At 44.0% G+C, this 17235-nt stretch overlaps 1 protein-coding gene across 1 annotated transcript; it reads right to left on the bottom strand.

The window, feature by feature from the left end:
• On the bottom strand, positions 1 to 17198 carry ACADSB (acyl-CoA dehydrogenase short/branched chain). Its single transcript, XM_069864306.1, has 11 exons — positions 17139 to 17198; positions 11246 to 11405; positions 10622 to 10722; positions 9661 to 9867; positions 9052 to 9222; positions 8338 to 8463; positions 7459 to 7551; positions 6369 to 6458; positions 4641 to 4778; positions 3859 to 3958; positions 1 to 3190 (listed from the first exon to the last, which is right to left on the bottom strand). Exons 1-11 carry the CDS (start codon positions 17190 to 17192, stop codon positions 3120 to 3122), a joined length of 1311 nt encoding a protein of 436 aa, XP_069720407.1. The 5' UTR covers positions 17193 to 17198; the 3' UTR covers positions 1 to 3119.
• Positions 17199 to 17235: the final 37 nt, after the last annotated feature.

The raw sequence follows: 17235 nt of genomic DNA, 5'->3' as shown, positions 1-17235 counted from the left end.
TTTTAGTAACACAATCTTTATATGAGGAAAATAAACATGGAAGAAAGAAAAACAGCACAGAAAACATCACATAAAATGTTGTATTTGAGTATTTCCCAAGTAGCAATTAAACCTTTCTGTGGAAATCTGCCTCAGACCTTTACCATAAATCAGAACCAAACGAAAGAAACCTTACTGGTGATACAGGAATTCCCTCCCAGTATAAAAACTGCAAGATCTGGAAGCAATTTATTAGAAAGCCAACACCTGATAGACAAGATTAGCATCATAATGAGTCAAACAGCAAATGCAGGCACTTTTGAACCCATTCTCAGCACAGATCTTTTCCTCTAACTTGTGAAGCCCCAAGGCAACATCTGATGCTGAAGATGCCATTCCAGAACAACAGATTGGATGCAGTGGACCAATCAAGGCCTATAAAAACTCACTAATATAAACAATTTGTGCGTAAAGCAGCTTTGAGCCCTGCCGTTAGCACAGAAAGCTGGCCATGACCAGCTGCCCTGTGCCCACAGTACTAGATGCAGAAATGAAGTTTACGACAACCCATAAACGCCTGTCCCAAACTGAACAGGAGGACGGACAGTGATCCACAGCCCCTGCACAAGGGCACAGCTCACTGCTAAGCCACTGTCTGCATTAGGGAAGCAGTGGAGTCACACCTAAGGGGATGAAACATGTTAACTCTCCTTGCAGTCAGGGACCGGGACAGGTAATGCTCTCCACACCAGCACGTGCCCTTTGAGAAAGAAACTCAGGGGTTATAATTAATTTGGGCATGTGTCCCTCTGCAGCATCTGGTAAACAACAATCACAGACAATACATACACTTCTTTCAAAACTTACTGTGTGTTGAATGCAGCATATAGAACCAAGACGCGTGAAGTATTTGCAGCTGTAGCATTAAAGGCTTGACCTTGCTTTTCTGACCAGACCCATTGAGCAGCTGATAGGGCTGTTCCTTGGCTATGGCAGCTGGGCTCAAACTGTAGCAAATCACATAATTTTGATTATTTTCCCCCCCGATTATGTTTTCAGATGGATACGTGGCTCAGCCCTACACAGAGAGAGCCCTTTACATAACCCTGATATCCATCCCTTAATAGTCCTTCACAGAGCTCGGCTCTCTCCTCCATAGAGGGTTTGCTTTTAGCACCATCTGAAGTCTGTTAAATATTGCCATTTACTTCCTAGCCCCACAGAACTGCAGAAACCAAGCTATGACCTATTAAATAGTGTGAATCCAAACCCGATCTCTGCTGACATTCATGTTAGCAAAGCAGGTTGAACTGCAGCAGCTAAAGACTGCCTCACATTGGCACAACTCATCACATTAATAAATGCTAACTCAAGTATTTTGTAGCATGGTTATGATAATTTTAGACTCACAGACTACGTCGAGCAGAATAACTGCAGTTAACTGATGCGATGTCTGCAGTCTTAATTCTAGTCTAGCCATTTCCCCAGCCATTTCAATTCTGCTGAAAGAAAGCCTACAAACAATTTGAAATGCATTAATAATAATAATAATGATAATGATAATGCTAGAAAAAAACTTGAAGAACCATCTAGTCTACCCTCCTATCCTTGTATTTTTAAACTATTCGAGCTGTTGATGAAACTGAGAAGAGAGGGGGGTGTTTTGGCACAGGGATAATTACCACATGAACTCTTCGCCTATTGCCAGGCAAAGAGTGTGTGGAGGGCAGCAACTCACTGAAGTAGTTACTTCCCTTCGAAGCAGACAGGGAGTCACACTAGTGTTTTCCCTCCTTGTTGTTTCTTTGTGTAAGGCACTGCAGTCTGCTGGTTTTATAAAATCATGCCCTTAAAGTGTCACTTACCCTGATTCTGCCAGAAAATCCTTTGGGACTCTCAGCCTGCAACGTTCCAAGCTTACTCAAAGTGAATCATCAGTGACAAACCAGCTTTAAAATGAGATTCTTCTAAGGCAGCCAAATCCAGAAATCAGATCCTTCCCTTCCAAACCCACCTGAAACAAACTGCCAATTACAATTATGACCATTTTCCATGTGTTAAGCTTTCTGTCTCTTGATTCTTAGCAAATGAGTTCTCCAGCACTGAAAAGGGTTCTGCTGGAAATAAAACGTCTAATTTTAAAGTAGAGAGACTGATAAAAAAAGCAAATACTTTTCAATTCCCCTTCTCTTTCTCTCAGAAGGAGAAAAACTAGAAGAACCACTACCTTCCAAGAAGGGAGTTCCCCAGGCTGCAAATTAATGCTCCCTCCCTAACTTCTAGGAAGGTTCTGAGGATTGAAGTTTGTAAAATGCACTGAACACGGAAAGGCCACTGTGAGTCTCACAGCATTCCTATTACCTAGCTTATCTCTCTGTCTTTTTGCAGAACTATGAGAGCTTTTTAAACCCCATTTCACAAAGATTTCAACTCAACCTTTTATGAAAGGAGAACTATAAATAGCCTCTTAGATTAAAACCCTTAACAGCTGAGAAAGCTGGAAAGGGAGGTGGATATTATCCACCTTTCAGTGCCACAAATTGGGGTTGGAAGGGCTTAATTACCAAGATATACTTAAGAACACACTAAGGGCTGCTATAAAAATTACTCCAATTACAGCACCTCCACAGACACAGCTCCACCGGGGAGAAAGCAAATCCTCACTTCCATCTCTTCCTACACGCCCCTCCTATGCCCCACGCTAATAAAGGGTGCTGGGGCAAACAGCAGCTCCGTGCCACACAATGGTTCTGCTGCATGCGTGAAGTCCTTCCTCCTAGGGGGCCCAACAGAACCTCCACACCAAGAGAACAAGGGTTTGGCTGCTTTTGTTTTCCCTTTGAAATCTCGCAGCGGAGGCCACTACTTGCAGAACCTGAAGTGACAGTTCCAGCCAACGTGCTAGCTCAGAGGTGTCCCAGACAAAGATCCTTGTAACCTGTGGTTTGGATTTGGATGTGGAATTCATGATTTCACATGAATCACATGTTCATTCAGTGGGGAATTCATGGTTTTCCTTATGATTTTGTCTGTCGCAATGTACCCTTAATTATTATTTCTATGATTACAATTATATGTGTGATGTACAATAAACATCCAGTGAAGCAACTTCTGTTGGCAATTGTGAAGTCCCTGTGGTCTCAGTACTCTTGTGCCAAGCTTTTTGCAATGGTGCTCAGCTGGATGTTTGAAGTGCCTTCATAGATTGTACCTGAAATCAGAAGAAAACAAATCAGAAGACTATAAAACCACAGTGAGTATGTGAGGAGAGACCAGGAAGTTGTTCTAAGAGGTAAGGTAGAACATTTACAATTATGAAGTGAAGCTTTACTGAGCAAGTTCTAGAAATAGAACTGTTATTTACTTAAATGGTCATATTTTACTATATGCAACAATTAAAACACTCTTCTGCCGGCAGAATATAATGACAAGTCAATTTCCTGAAAAGCAGCTCCTAAGTAACCAACAAAACTAAGTATTTGCAAATGCTCTCAGCAACAAGAACCAAAGGGTAATGCTGCTCAAAATGCCAAGGATTACACTGGTAAACAAGGAAGTCTTGAAAGTAAAACTCACAGACATCGAGATCTTCAAGCCAAAAGAAGTATTTTCAATCTTTTTTGAACCGGAATTTTCTTTAATAGAATGCGACACAATGTATGTCTCTGCATTCTACTGGTATCTAACCAAACATTTTAACTAGTCTTACATTCATATGCATCTATACCTGAAGTTTTACCTTCCTACAGCTGAGCCTTTGGATCAGCATTAATTACAGCTTCAGCGGAAAAATATCTTAAAAAACATAGCCAGTCCTTCATTCCCAACCTTTAATACAGCTGATGCTACAAACACACCTTTTCACAAACTCTTGCTCACCTATCTTGCAGTCGCGGTAGTACTTTTCAATGGGGTAGTTTTTTGTGAACCCCACGCCGCCCATCCACTCAATGCATTTACTGGTGGTCAGTGTTGCAACCTACGGAAAGAGATTCAGTTACAACTTCAGGATCTACCTTCATGGAAGCATAGTGTATTTTATTCTTCATAGCTACTTAAAGCAAAACCAAACCAGTAATTATAGCAGCAACTCAAACAGGCGGGAAGAGGAAAGACTGATCTTTTGGTATCCATCATATTTATGCAAGTTATTTTAGAATAAAAACTACATTCTCCTAAATCAGAGGACATCAAGGATTCATTAACTGTTATTGCAGTAATTCCTGTGCTGTGCTATAAAAAGAAACAGCAGTGTGCCAGGCAGCTGTCACAAAGAGGCAGGAGCAATCTGGTTTTGGATGGTATCAAGGCTTGCAGTTGTGACTAGCGGAGTTGAAATGGTCACAAATGAAGTCTCACCGTGCCACTTCTCCAGCCACAAAAGAGGGTTCTGTGAAAATGAAAACTCTCTAGATGAGCGAAAGCACTAATTAACTTTCCCTTTTAATGTAGTTGCTTGTTTTTCAGGGGTTTATTCAGGGATGTGAGCAGTAGGTGGCCTGCTTCACATTGCATACACAGATAGAGAACAAGAAATGAGAAAAGGATAATAGAGCCACAGATTCACAGCAACGCCTAAAATAAAAGGTATACATGCAGTAACAGAAAAATGTTTAAACAGCAGTGAAATAAATCCACTGAGTAAAGAAGTCCTGTGTTACCTCAGCAGTGTAGTATTTGGCCATGCTGGCCTCCTTTATGAACGGCCTTCCTGTTTCTGCGAGCCGGGCTGCGTTGTAGGTCAGCAACCGCGCTGCCTCCAGCTGTGTGGCCACCTGGGCTATCTGGTGCTGCATCCCCTGCAAGAATCACAGCAGAGTCAGGCAGAACCAGCACCGAGCTCTGATCCTGAGTTCCAAGGAAGAGCCATTCTTTTCAGCACGGAACACACCTACGCTCTAAACCAAACCCATATCTAAATGGACTCTAATTCAGCACAGCTCTGGATCTAGGACATCCACACTGGAAAACCTTGGAGCTGCTGAGCTCCCTTTAGAAACTGCACTCCTGTTTCCTCCTTCCCTCTTCTTGTATTCAGTAGTACTGGGGGACTCCTTACCTGGCTGTCTGGACAGGAGGGTTCAACAAGAACCCATTTGCACCCATGAATATCAAGAAAAACTTCAGCCACACCCTGACACCCTCCTCAGCACCCCAGAGCCAGAGCCACGGGTGGGTCAAAGCTGTGTGTTAAAGGTGCAGTTGCCTGTTGAGAACATCCCTGCATGAACAGGTCTCATTCCCTGAGGAGCTTCACTGAGAAAGTCTCGAAAAAGGTACCTCCTAAAGAGGAGAACTAGGAAGTGACAACTCCTGCTTCTTTCCATGTCCCACAGCCACAAGACAAGAGCTGGGAGCAGCATGGAAGTGTAGAGGACGTGACTGATGAGTGGATTGAAGGGGAAGGCCAAAGGTGTTGCAGCTCACCTCTAAACGGTAGGTACTACAGAACAGGGTTATTCAAGGAGACCCATGACGATGGTTGAAACTGAACATTCAGCTGTCTAACTCGTTCCTAAAACACAACACAATCTTTCATCTTGTTAAAACATTAACAACACTCCCTAAAACCTGCAACCACCCTTATGCAGGTCAGAAAAACAAGATGCTTCGGCAACTGTAAATTCCATTTCCCATTCCAAAGACGTGGTTCCAATAATTTCCCTAATACCCGTGGGTGCTTCCTAAAATGCATATAAATTATGAGTAGCACCAATGTTCCTCCCCTTCATATCAGATGTCGGTTTCTTTGAACAAGAGAATTATAGCGTAATTACAATTTTATATCTTCCTTATTGAACTATACATCTATCTTTGCAACAAAGAGTCCATTTTCTTTTGAGATACAGATATTATCATGAAAACTAAATGTCTTTGTACAACACAGGAAATCTAATAACTTAGTTTTCCTTGTCTTTTAAGAATTCCTAGTGTCTCCAGTAAAATGCCTTCCTCTCCACCTCATGAGAGGGTATAGAACTGTGACACACTCAGCACACTGTGATACTAAAATCGGAAAAGAAAGGAGCTCCCTGTGTATTATTTCCAAAGACAGTGAATATCCTACCATGGACAAGGAGAATGGAGCTCCCTGTGTATTATTTCCAAAGACAGTGAATATCCTACCATGAACAAGGAGTTACGTGAATCATGTTCTGAAGTTTTAAACGATACAGCACTTGTGATGGTGCACAGCACAGAATGGATATATTTTATGTGGCTCATCTGAAACGCTTTTGAAGAATGCTCTTCAGTATCAAGAAGCAGAGATATGACACGAGGCACAGCATGGATTGTCCAGCTTAGATCACTCACTGTCTTGACCTCCTTGACTGCAAGTGACTCCTCCTCTCTAGGAGGAAGTTTCCCACTTGTCTGCTGACATGTACCTGGAAATCGAAGACGCTTTTCCCAAACTGGACTCTCTCCTTCGTGTAGGGAATGGTGTGGTCAAAGCAGCCCTGTGCCAGCCCCAGCATCTGTAGAAAAGGAGACAAGTGGAGAGGAGTTAGGACACAAAAATGCCCACACTTTGAGGAGCGTGCCTGCTCCACACTCCTGAAAGAAACGTTCTTACTGAATACAAAATACTTGTGAGAACAGTATCACTAATTGTTGAGCAAAAGTTATGGGTCCAACACAACTGCACAAACATTAAGTGTTTCCAGCAAAAGTCCTAATTACCTGGGAAAATCACTGTAAACTACAGAGCTGCAGCTCCACATGGCACTGGTAGAGGAAAAGTAATTCCAATGAGTATTCACAGTTATTTTCATACTAAAAATGATTTCTCATTTTATAGAAGATACCTGTCACAATTAGCTACTTCTTTCAGAAGTTAGAAAATTAGCACAGAGGAAGGAGAGAGATCATTCATTCCAGCATTTTCTAGAAAAAACAATGCAAGAGAACAATTTTGGAACAGCCATTGTGCTTTCACAGACTCTCTTTCCCTAGCAGCAAGGACAGCAAACCACAACTCATGTATCTCAGAATATACACCTGCTAGTAAGGACAGTAAATACCTCCCCCTCCTAAGACGCCACAAGGTACAATTTTCAAACATAACAATGAACTGCGACATTTCTGTTACTGTAAAAAATCATATTTGTTTATGCAACCACAGCTGGAAGCATTGCTACTGTACATTCCGAGGTGTTATATTTTCCAAAGCAAGTTTTCTTTGTGAAATAAATGTGCATAATGGAAGAGAAAACGTTGATATATTTCAGCAGCAGTCAGTTAACCATGAAAACCAAACTAATTGCCAGGTAAGGATTCCTAAATCTGTTGCTTATGTCACTTGCAGTTGTATTTACTGAGTCTTAGGTACAGGGAGGGTGACATCTAGTGGCAATTTAGTTTTTAACCAAGTACTTTCTATAATTAATAGTTAATTCTTATTAGATTTAGATATGTTGTAAATGTCAGCCTAAACTCAAAGTTATAGACTGGTCAGTATTAAAGCAAATTCCCCACCTGTGCAGCAATTCCTATTCTGCCAGTATTCAGCATTCCAATCGCATACTTATAGCCTTGCCCGACCTGTCCCAGGATATTTGTAGCAGGAACCTAAAGAATAAAACCAATCAGTTATTTCTCTTTGGAACTGTTGGTACGGTTCACAGGTGAATCAGGATACAGGTTCTGTTTAATGTTCCTCATAAGTGAAGGCATAAGCCATAAACCAGACACCAGATTCCTACAAGATCTGTTTAGAACATTACCTGACACATGATGACAAAGAGATAATTGAGAAAAACTGGATCAAGATTTAAGAAACCCAACCTCTCTCAATATTTCCGTGAAGGAATAGGAAGGAAAAAGTTAAAATATGCCAAGCAACCAGAGTGCCTAAGGAGAAAAAACACTGAGGATTTAGCTAAGATTCTTCCCTCCCGGCAGAGACAGTTGGGGTTGTTCAGCCTGGAGAAAAGAAGGCTTTGGGTAGACCTTAGAGCAGCCTTCAGTGCTGAAAGGGGCCACAGGAAAGCTGGGGAGGGGTTCCTGATCAGGGTGTGCAGGGACAGGACAAGGGGGAATGGTTTGAAGCTAAAGACTAAAGATCTGGATTAGACATTAAGAAGAAATTCTTCATGATGAGGGTGGAGAGGCCCTGGCCCAGGTTGCCCAGTCCAGTGGTGGCTGCCCCATCCCTGCAGGCGTTAGGCCAGGTTGGATGGGGCTTTGAACAACCTGATCCAGTGGGAGGTGTCCCTGCACATGGCAGGGGGTGGGACTGGATGGGCTTTTAGGTCCTCTCCAACCCAAACCATTCTAAGATTCTATGATTCTCACATGTGGTCAAGTTCCAGTGATGTACAGATTGAACTTCAACAGCTGAACCTCTCATGGTACCTTAACATTATCAAATGTTACTGGGCAGGTGGAAGACGCTCTGATTCCCAGCTTGTCTTCCTTCTTCCCTACATGCAGTCCCTCTGTGTCACGATCCACTATGAAGCACGTAATTCCTCGGTATCCCTAGGATGAATCAAAAATTAATCAAGAAGTGTTTTCCATACCAGTATCACCAAATGCTGGTCTAAATACCTCATTCCAGTATAGAAATGATATCACTGTATTATTAAAGAAAACTCTGCCATCAGCATCTGTCCCATCGTTGGCTGCTAATTATAGTTTAATAAAGGCCAGAAACACCTTTCTTTTAAAATATTCCAGCTGGAAAACAGAACAACTTTAGAAGTTCTTTTGACAGGAGAGGGGACTAGTGTTACACAAATGGAACAGAGAGGATGTTTGCTACTGTGCCGTGAGGCCTTGCCTGCTGCCAGACACACCTCACAGCCAGATAAGGGACTGCAGGAAGACACAGGGTATCTTTAGCCTAAACCAGTCAAATGAATAACAAACCCGTATCAGAAGGTTCTATAGGATGAAAGTTTTTACCCAAGTTCTCAGTTTTTGTCAGGACATATTTGTAAAGGCTTGCTGTCAGGTAGGAAAAGGCTCAAAGATTCTTAATCTTTCACATCAGGTTATAAACATAAAATTCACGGTTTCATACATAACCAGTTGTCATGGAAATTCAACTATTCTGCAGCAACTTACTGAGGATGGATCCGTATTTGCCATCACAAAGAAAACTCCTGCGTGCTCTGCTAAGCTAATCCACATCTTTGAGCCATTGATAACATAGTAGTCTCCTTTCTTCTCAGCCCGAGTCTTCAAAGAGAAAGCATCGCTGCCAGATCCGGCCTCCGAGAGACAAAAACTGCCTATCTGCAGTTGAAGTGAAAAAGCAGTTGTGTTTTTTACTGAACATGTAACACATTCTGCAACAAGAATAGTTATCAACAAGCACAAACTTTAACTCAAACATTTCAAACTATTAAAATGAAGTAACTAAGTTTCCGGTACAGAGATGAAGAACAGAAACACTATATATTTACAGGTCTCAAAGCCAATGGCTTTCAAGTTCTTTTCCACAGTAAATTAAATAGCAATGAAACTAATTTGCACCTTTCTATTTCTTCCTCTCAGCTGCTGATGACAGGAGGTACTTACACCACCACAGGTCTCAGCTCTGACCCATGTTTCAAAGTTCACTCGGATTTTCCAATGTTGTAGTCACCCACTCAGTTACTGAAAAAGCCACCCTGCCATTACCTAACTACTAAAAATCATATTACAGTTTACTAAAGTGAGACCCTGACTCACGGTATCTTTAGCGACTCTGGGCAAGTAAGTTCTCTTCTGTTCCTCCGTTCCATATGTGGTAAACAACCTGTTTGTTAGTGTGTTCTGGAGTTCACACAGCAGAGCTACAGCTGGGTCAACTTTGGCCAATTCTTCCACCACCAATATGACTGAAAACAACGAAGCTCCTGTTCCTCCGTACTCTTCCCCAAGCTCAATACTCATCAGCTGAAACAGAAAAGATGCCAATACACCAATCCGTTAGCTCTTGTCAACAACTCGTTAGTCCAAGCCAATACTTAAGAGATTAAAACAAGAACCACAGAATGCAAGTATCTGCAGATCCTTGCCGAAAGACCTGTGTTCCTGCAATACCCTTAGCAGGGTGACAGTCCTTCACAGAACCTGACAGCCATTTCTTGCAGGAAATAACAAACGTGCAGCTTACAGGCCAGTCACCCCTCTAACCTGACCACATTTTCCAGAACAACTGCAGTCTCAACACAGTCTAATATTTATGAGTTGCTGTTGTACAAAAGCACATTCTAAACCCAGACAAGCTTTAGGTTTGACAGCAAGGTAGGCCAGCATTGAGCTCTGGAGCAATCCACAGGCTATCTGCAACACAAGTCCTTGTGACTACCCAGTAAGGACACAGAGGACTCCTGATACCCTTTTCTAGCACCACTTATCAGCATCACAGAGTTTTGAGAATTCTGTGTGATTATGCCTATCTGATTGAAAAAACATGGGGGGAGGAAATAAGGACCTCAAAGATAAGACAAAGAACATGGTGCGGGAGAGATGGAAAGTACTCTACAAGAAAAGATAAGGAGTGATGATGAATCCAAAATTCATGATTCATTGGTTCATCTGAATTACAACCCTCAGTCTTGTAACCTAAAAACCTCCAAAGTGCACAGCCAGAGATTCATAAGTGACATCACTATCTGAACAAACGATTAAGTAAGAGTGTGCAGACCCCTTGCTCAAACAGTCCCTGTATTATGGAGTCTTCCATTTTTGAATTCTCATCCATTTTCTGTACCAGAGGTGCAACTCGTTCCTGCGCGAACTTTGTCACTGCAATGAAGAGGAGAAAGCAAGAGTGTAAGTGTTCCAGCACCCCACTGGAGATCAGGGTAACAGCGACATGGTGCCCCGACAGATTACGCATGCTCTCCCTGACTCGCCAAGGCAAGTGAATAAAAGGACAAACAGCTACCCAAGGGAAGCAAGGGAATGCACCACAAGGTTCTGTTATCACATCTGCCACTGTTCTGGGAATGCCTGGAACCTCTGGAAACCAGCTCAAGCAGTGAACTGTGGCTGAAGTGAGCACTCTGGAAAGAGCACGAGCCAAAGCCAGGCAACTGGTCTTCTGTGACAGCAGCAGTTTTAAACAGGTATTTATATATGTGGAGTGAACTGCACTGTGGAACTGTGCAACACGGAAAAAGAACATTACATTTTTCTCTGGTGAACTAAAGCAGTTTTAACAGTAACTATAATGAAACAACAACTATCATTAAGCAGTGAATTTTCTAAGCTAAAATGTCCCTTCTGGTTAGACATTCTGCCTTTTAACCACACAGACAATAGGTACCCATGTTTTTCAGCATCGTCTCCTCCTCAGTGAACGTCTGCAGCGGAGCACAGATGACCCCATCGCTGGCTAGGCTGGGCACAGGTTGTGATGTGGAGGATCTGAAGGCAGACGGAGAAGCCCGCCAAGGCACCTGGTACGCTGGCAAATTTCTTTTCAGCTGTTGACAGTAAATACAGAACAGAAACAGTAACAGCACTGGTATTTGTGTACAGACAGCAATACATTTTACCCATTTTCAGCATTACATTTTCAGCAAATGAACAGGAAATAGAACTTACATTCAGTGTCTGGTTTAAAGGGTTTTGAGAAGACATAACCCCCCCAGTATCCTAAAGGGAAATATCCTTCAATTACTCTTCTCTTAACACCAAACAACTTTCTTTCTTGAAGTTTGCTACCACAATGTTATTTTACATAGTATTAAGAAACATGAATTTTAGTCAATTTTAGTGTCTAAAGCAAACAAACTCTGTTGATAGCATTTATTTTTATAAATGATTTCACAAGCCTGCTGCAATATTCATAGTAGCATGTGTGTATTTTGATAGAATTAATGTCTTCCCTAACATATACGAGAAGAGTAAATGTGAAGTAGGCACATGAATGTTTTTCACAGAAAACCTGCCAATTTCAAGAACAGACTTTGCTTTTTCCCTGGCTTTCTAGGGACCAGTGACTCTGTTTCTAAAGCAATTGGATGGCACTTCCTTGGGATTATTCATATTGTGCTGTGGAAAGGCACAACTTTTAGCACCACTGTGGATTTCTGTATTCACGTTGTGTTCTTACCCACCACTCCATGGTTTTCAGAATGAGCAAAGGCCCCGGCATTTAATACCTCTGTGTAGTTATTTCTTATATAGTTAGTTCAAATCCCATAGTCAGTCTTATTTGGTTGACTTGTTAAAAAAAACTAAACTGAGTAATTTATGATTAACCTCTCTCCATTTGCCCACGACATACAACAATCTCAAACAGTATCAAGCATTGGTTGTCCAACCAGGAGGGCATTTTATGGTAGGTCACTGGCGCTGAGCACGTTTGACAAGTCAAAAGGGTGAATAGAGCAGAGAGCAGTTTTTTGGAGCAAGCTGTGCACTGGGACTGTTCGGTAGGTGGGCAGACACTGGGACAGGTCATTGGGTTTGCACCTTGGGGAACTATAAACTGCTCCCTCAAGTAGACAACAGCAGGCTCTAGAAAGAAACACATTTGCTTTGGAAGTCCATGTACTTTCTGACCACAGAATCATCTCTTAGGGCTTTAAAAGAACACAGCATGTACTGAACATGATCTGGCTTGGAATATGGCAAGCTAACAGTAGTCCAGTCACTGCAGAATGCGCTCCTGAAAGCTAGCATTCCAAAAAGCAGCACAGTTCACCTGACTGATTTCCAAAGATCCAAGACAGAAAAACAGCTCTGCTCTCACAGGTCCCAAACCCCAACTCATGCTGTGGCTAAAGCCTGCAGATCAGATCCCTGCTACAGATACCTGCCATTGTTGCTGTGTTGGTCTAAAATATGGAGATATTAATGTCTCACCAAGGCAACTGCTGACAGAAGCCCCTGTAGAGAGCCAGCTGTGCCACACAAACAACACACATACATGTGTGCACTTGCCAAAAGACATTCCTGCCTTCATGCCCTTCGAACTCCACAGTGAGCAGGCTGGCTGTGCCGTAACCAGTCTGCTGCTGAGGGCAGAACACAGGGCAGGTCTGCAAAGCACACTGGGACAGCAGCATTCCTCAAAAAACAGCAGAAACTTCAGGGTCAGGAAGTAAAAATGCCTTTGATCCTTCTAATAATTCACTCTCTTTCATGTTGGCTTTCAGCATCTGTCATCTCCCTGGCTGAAGAACTGATGTAGAGAGACCTACGGACACGTTCTGCCTTAGAGATAAGATGCATCAGTCCATTATAGTAAGGAAAGCCCAACCTTAGCACTGCCAGTCACGTATGGCACAAAAAAAAATAGTATAAAGTGGTAACATAGAAGTCAAATATGCTATGAACATTCACTATTCCTTCACATTCCGCACCCCTGGTCACATAAAACAAATACTGACCAGTGGGGCTGATCCACGAATACAAAGTCTGGGTGATCAGCAACACTTTCAAGTGAAGACTCTGTACAGAAAACCAAAATAAGAGTTGCTTTAATAGAGAAAAAAAATCCATGTTCTGGAAGGTGTCAGTCAGGAATGGATTATTGGCAGACTATTCAGCTACGGAGGGTTGCTTAACACCAGATATGAGAGACTTGAACATCCACCCGAGTAAGTCCATGTCCTTACCAAAGTGTTCTCAATTGAGCTTAAACTCAGGCACAGGTCTAAGAAAGAAAAGCCCAAAGATCCCTCCTTGGTATATTTAACATGGAACGCTTCCTGAGTAGTTTTAGGGTTGCAAAACACAGGCTTCCTGCTCCCTCTGCTACTCTGTTTCCAAGTACAAAGGAAAAAGCATTTTTCTTCCAAGGTGGCATAACCAGAGATGAACCACTGAGGATATTTCACCAGTGTTGACCAAGAGCTGTCAGGAACAATGCACAGGGTCTTTTTAAGAAGACAAAACACAAGCAGGTATGCTCAGCGGGCAATAAACCAGCACTGTTGGAACAGTAACTGGTGATACTCTGGGATTACCTCTGCTTCCATCTGATGGCTCCTGACACGTGGAATTATTGACCACATAGGTGAACCCATCACTAAGCGCATGCAGAGAATTCACCCATTCAAAGTGGGAAGTATAGGTTTTGTAGACTAAAATACAAATTTTTCTCTCATGTGCTTTCATGAAAATGGGAAGCTGGACAAATTTGATGAGAAGTAGCTCAGCAAGGTGAGGCACAAATGCGCAGGACTGCACTGGCTGAGGTGACCTGTGCCCAGCCCAGCCAGCAAGTAGAAGCTCTGAAACACAGTGACCAGCTCAGTGTTTGTCCCAGGTTACAGCAGAACTACTTTTGGCAACAACGCCAAAGAAATCCAGCATTCCTGGGAATGGTTGCTCTGCCCACAGACCCTCCCTCCTTCGCGGACACCATCCCAAGGCTTCCTCCTTCCCCAGAGCTTCCCTGTGGAGGCTTTTCCACTGGAACCAACTCCCTGGGGCAGCAAAAGAAGGCATCCTGCTGCGGCTAGGGGAACATGGCAGCCCTTGGCCTATGTACACAGACACCATTTGATAAACCTTGTTTGACACCCGATCGAGCTGGCGCTACAGGACAAAAGAGACATTCACAACAAGGTTACCTTGAAAAGTCTAAACCCAGTAGGACGGCCCCCAGAGACAGCACCTACACGGACAACACCCACACGCAGAGCAGCAGCCTACAGGCATTACGTGTTTCACTCTAGAGTAACACCACAGTGTGGAAGGGATTTGGCTTTGACATACATTGATTACAAAAAATCAAGTGACTACATTACTGTTTACATTTTCATTCTCAGGAGTCATGCACTCATACAGCATTGTTAACCTTCTGATGCTTATTTAAAGAGCACACACATTGCTCAAATGCTGTGAGACTGCCTCCCTGCTCTTTCCCTCCTCTTTTTTTGTAGGTGAGGTGATGATTTATACTGCTATGAGATCAGTATCCGGCCCTACTAAACGCGTGTTTGAAAACTGGTTTCTGGGTTGCTGATAACATTGATTTTCCTGTTTATCTCAATTCTTACCTCCACTTCAGCTTTTTAAAGATTAATTCTTTCAGTTTCTTTCTGTTTGTTTTCCAATCTACAACAAGATTTTAATGCTGGCTGACCTGGCTGCATCATCAAAATATAAATAAATGAAGGCCACGGCTTGCTTTGCATTCCTTGAGGACTTCCATCCTGTATGCATCGTGGCTGGTTCCCAGCCAGCTTCCACTTCTCCACAGAGAAGCTCCATTATAGAAGCTCGATTGCCCTCACTTATAAGACTGCTTTTCTTTATTTCAGGTGTCACAACACACCCACAGAAGGTCTCAGCCCAGCATGTCTTCTCGCTCTGCGCATTAAAAGCATGTGCAGCACAAACCCAGGTTTGCTGCTTGTTTGCTTGTCTTTTGATGCCGTACAACACCACAAGCCTGTTCGGATCAGTAAAGATGACAGCACAACTTCTCTGCTGCCAGAGCCAGGCTGCTGGCTCACACCAGCCTTGGGCCGCTCTGAACCCAACCTGTTTCACAAGAACCTTATTACCCCAAAAGTTGCCCCATACCACCCCTGCACCCCAAAACACTCCAGGCAGAAGGACAGAGCTTTCCCAAGCTGCCCTCACCCTGGCAGCGCAGCACCCACTCTGGCTGAGCAGATTCGTGCTTTCTGGCCCCTGACACCCCTACAGCTGCCCACGTTGCCCCCCGCCAGGACTGGAGAGCACGGAGAGCCCAGAGAGCTGTGCACTGGGGGCACGGGGCCACCTGTGTGAACATCATGAGGTCCAGCAGGGTCAAGTGCAAGATCCTGCACCTGCAATCCCAAGCACAATTACAGGCTGGGGGAGCAGAATGGATTGGGAGCAGCGCTGAGGAGAAGGACTTGGGGGTGCTGGGGATGAGAAGCTTGACATGAGCCAGCAATGGGTGCTCGCAGGCCAGAAACCAACCATGTCCTGGGCTGCATCCAAAGGGACCAGCAGGGCGAGGGAGGGGATTCTGCTCCTCTGCTCCACCTTGTGAGACCCCACCTGGTGTCCAGTTCTGGAGTCCTCAGCACAGGAAGGATGGCTGCCCCATCCCTGGAGGTGTTCAAGGCCAGGTTGGATGGGGCTGGAGCCCCTGATCCAGTGGGAGGTGTCCCTGCCCATGGCAGGGGGTGGGACTGCATGGGCTTTGAGGTCCCTTCTGCCCCAAACCATTCTGTGAGTCTGATACCGAAAATACCAGCATATAAATTCTCTAAGACTCATTTTGAGGTTTTAGAAAGCAAGCACCCTTTATCAGGCCTGGGCACACGAAGCAGTGATCTCCATCAATCGCACGCAGCCAGACAAGAGCTGGGACAGGATGTATTTCCCACTTACACGCACGTGTATAAAAGTTTCCAGAAATATCATGCACACTCTATTCCTTTCCAAGGAGTCATTTTAATATTAATACTAACTTCACAACAGCTAAATCTCTGCTAATTCGGACCTGGCTCCAGCTCTGCCTGACCCTGCATTTGAGATGGGGAAGGCTGCAGATGGAGGTGGTTCTAGAACAGCCCTCTCTACTCAGCACAGATCTCAGGAACTCAGGTGCTGTCATCTTCACGGAATGGACAGAGCCTGGAAAACACTGCCTGAACAGAGAAGCACAGAATGTTGGAGCAGAAGGGACCTCAGGGATCATCAGGTCCAGCCTCTGAGGCGATCTACAGTTTAAATGAGATGGCAATCTTGATTAGAAAAAAGAAGGTTTAGAAATGAGATTTAGATGATCTAGGATTTTTTTTTAAAGCAAAACAGAAACGTATCGCCTTGTCGAAACGCAACACAAACTAAATAATCCTGCGTTTCACAAACCGATGGCTGAACGCCAGCATCCAGCCGCCTGGAATTCTAAATCGCAGACAGGCAACCCGACCACAAACCGAAACCGCGAATTTTACCATTACGAACAAAAAAGAAGAAAAAGAAACCCTCCTCTGCTGCTGCGCCCAGTAACCTTTTCAGACACTCGGGGGTTACACACCGGCCACCTTTTTAATCAGAAAATGCTGGGCGTGCGCGGACACAAGCGAAGGGAAGGTGCTCCTCGCAGGAGGCTGAGCAGCAGGAGCCAGCCCCGCTTTAAAACCAAACGTTCCGCGCTCTGTAGCAGCCCCGGCTCCGCGCGTCAGCTCCTTGTGTCTTTTTTTTTCCGCAATAATCATTTCCACAACCTGGGGACAGCGATGCCCCGCGCTCACCTGGGCGCTGCTCAGCCTCAGCCCCCGCAGCCCCAGAGCTGCCGCCACCGCCATCTTGGCCCCGCCCCGCCGCCATCGTGGCCCCGCCCCACCCCGG

This window comes from Phaenicophaeus curvirostris, chromosome 9, assembly GCF_032191515.1.
Source record: "Phaenicophaeus curvirostris isolate KB17595 chromosome 9, BPBGC_Pcur_1.0, whole genome shotgun sequence".
Lineage (NCBI taxonomy): Eukaryota > Metazoa > Chordata > Aves > Cuculiformes > Cuculidae > Phaenicophaeus > Phaenicophaeus curvirostris.
Note: the sequence above shows the minus strand (reverse complement) of the source record. Positions and strands in the feature narration are given on the sequence as shown.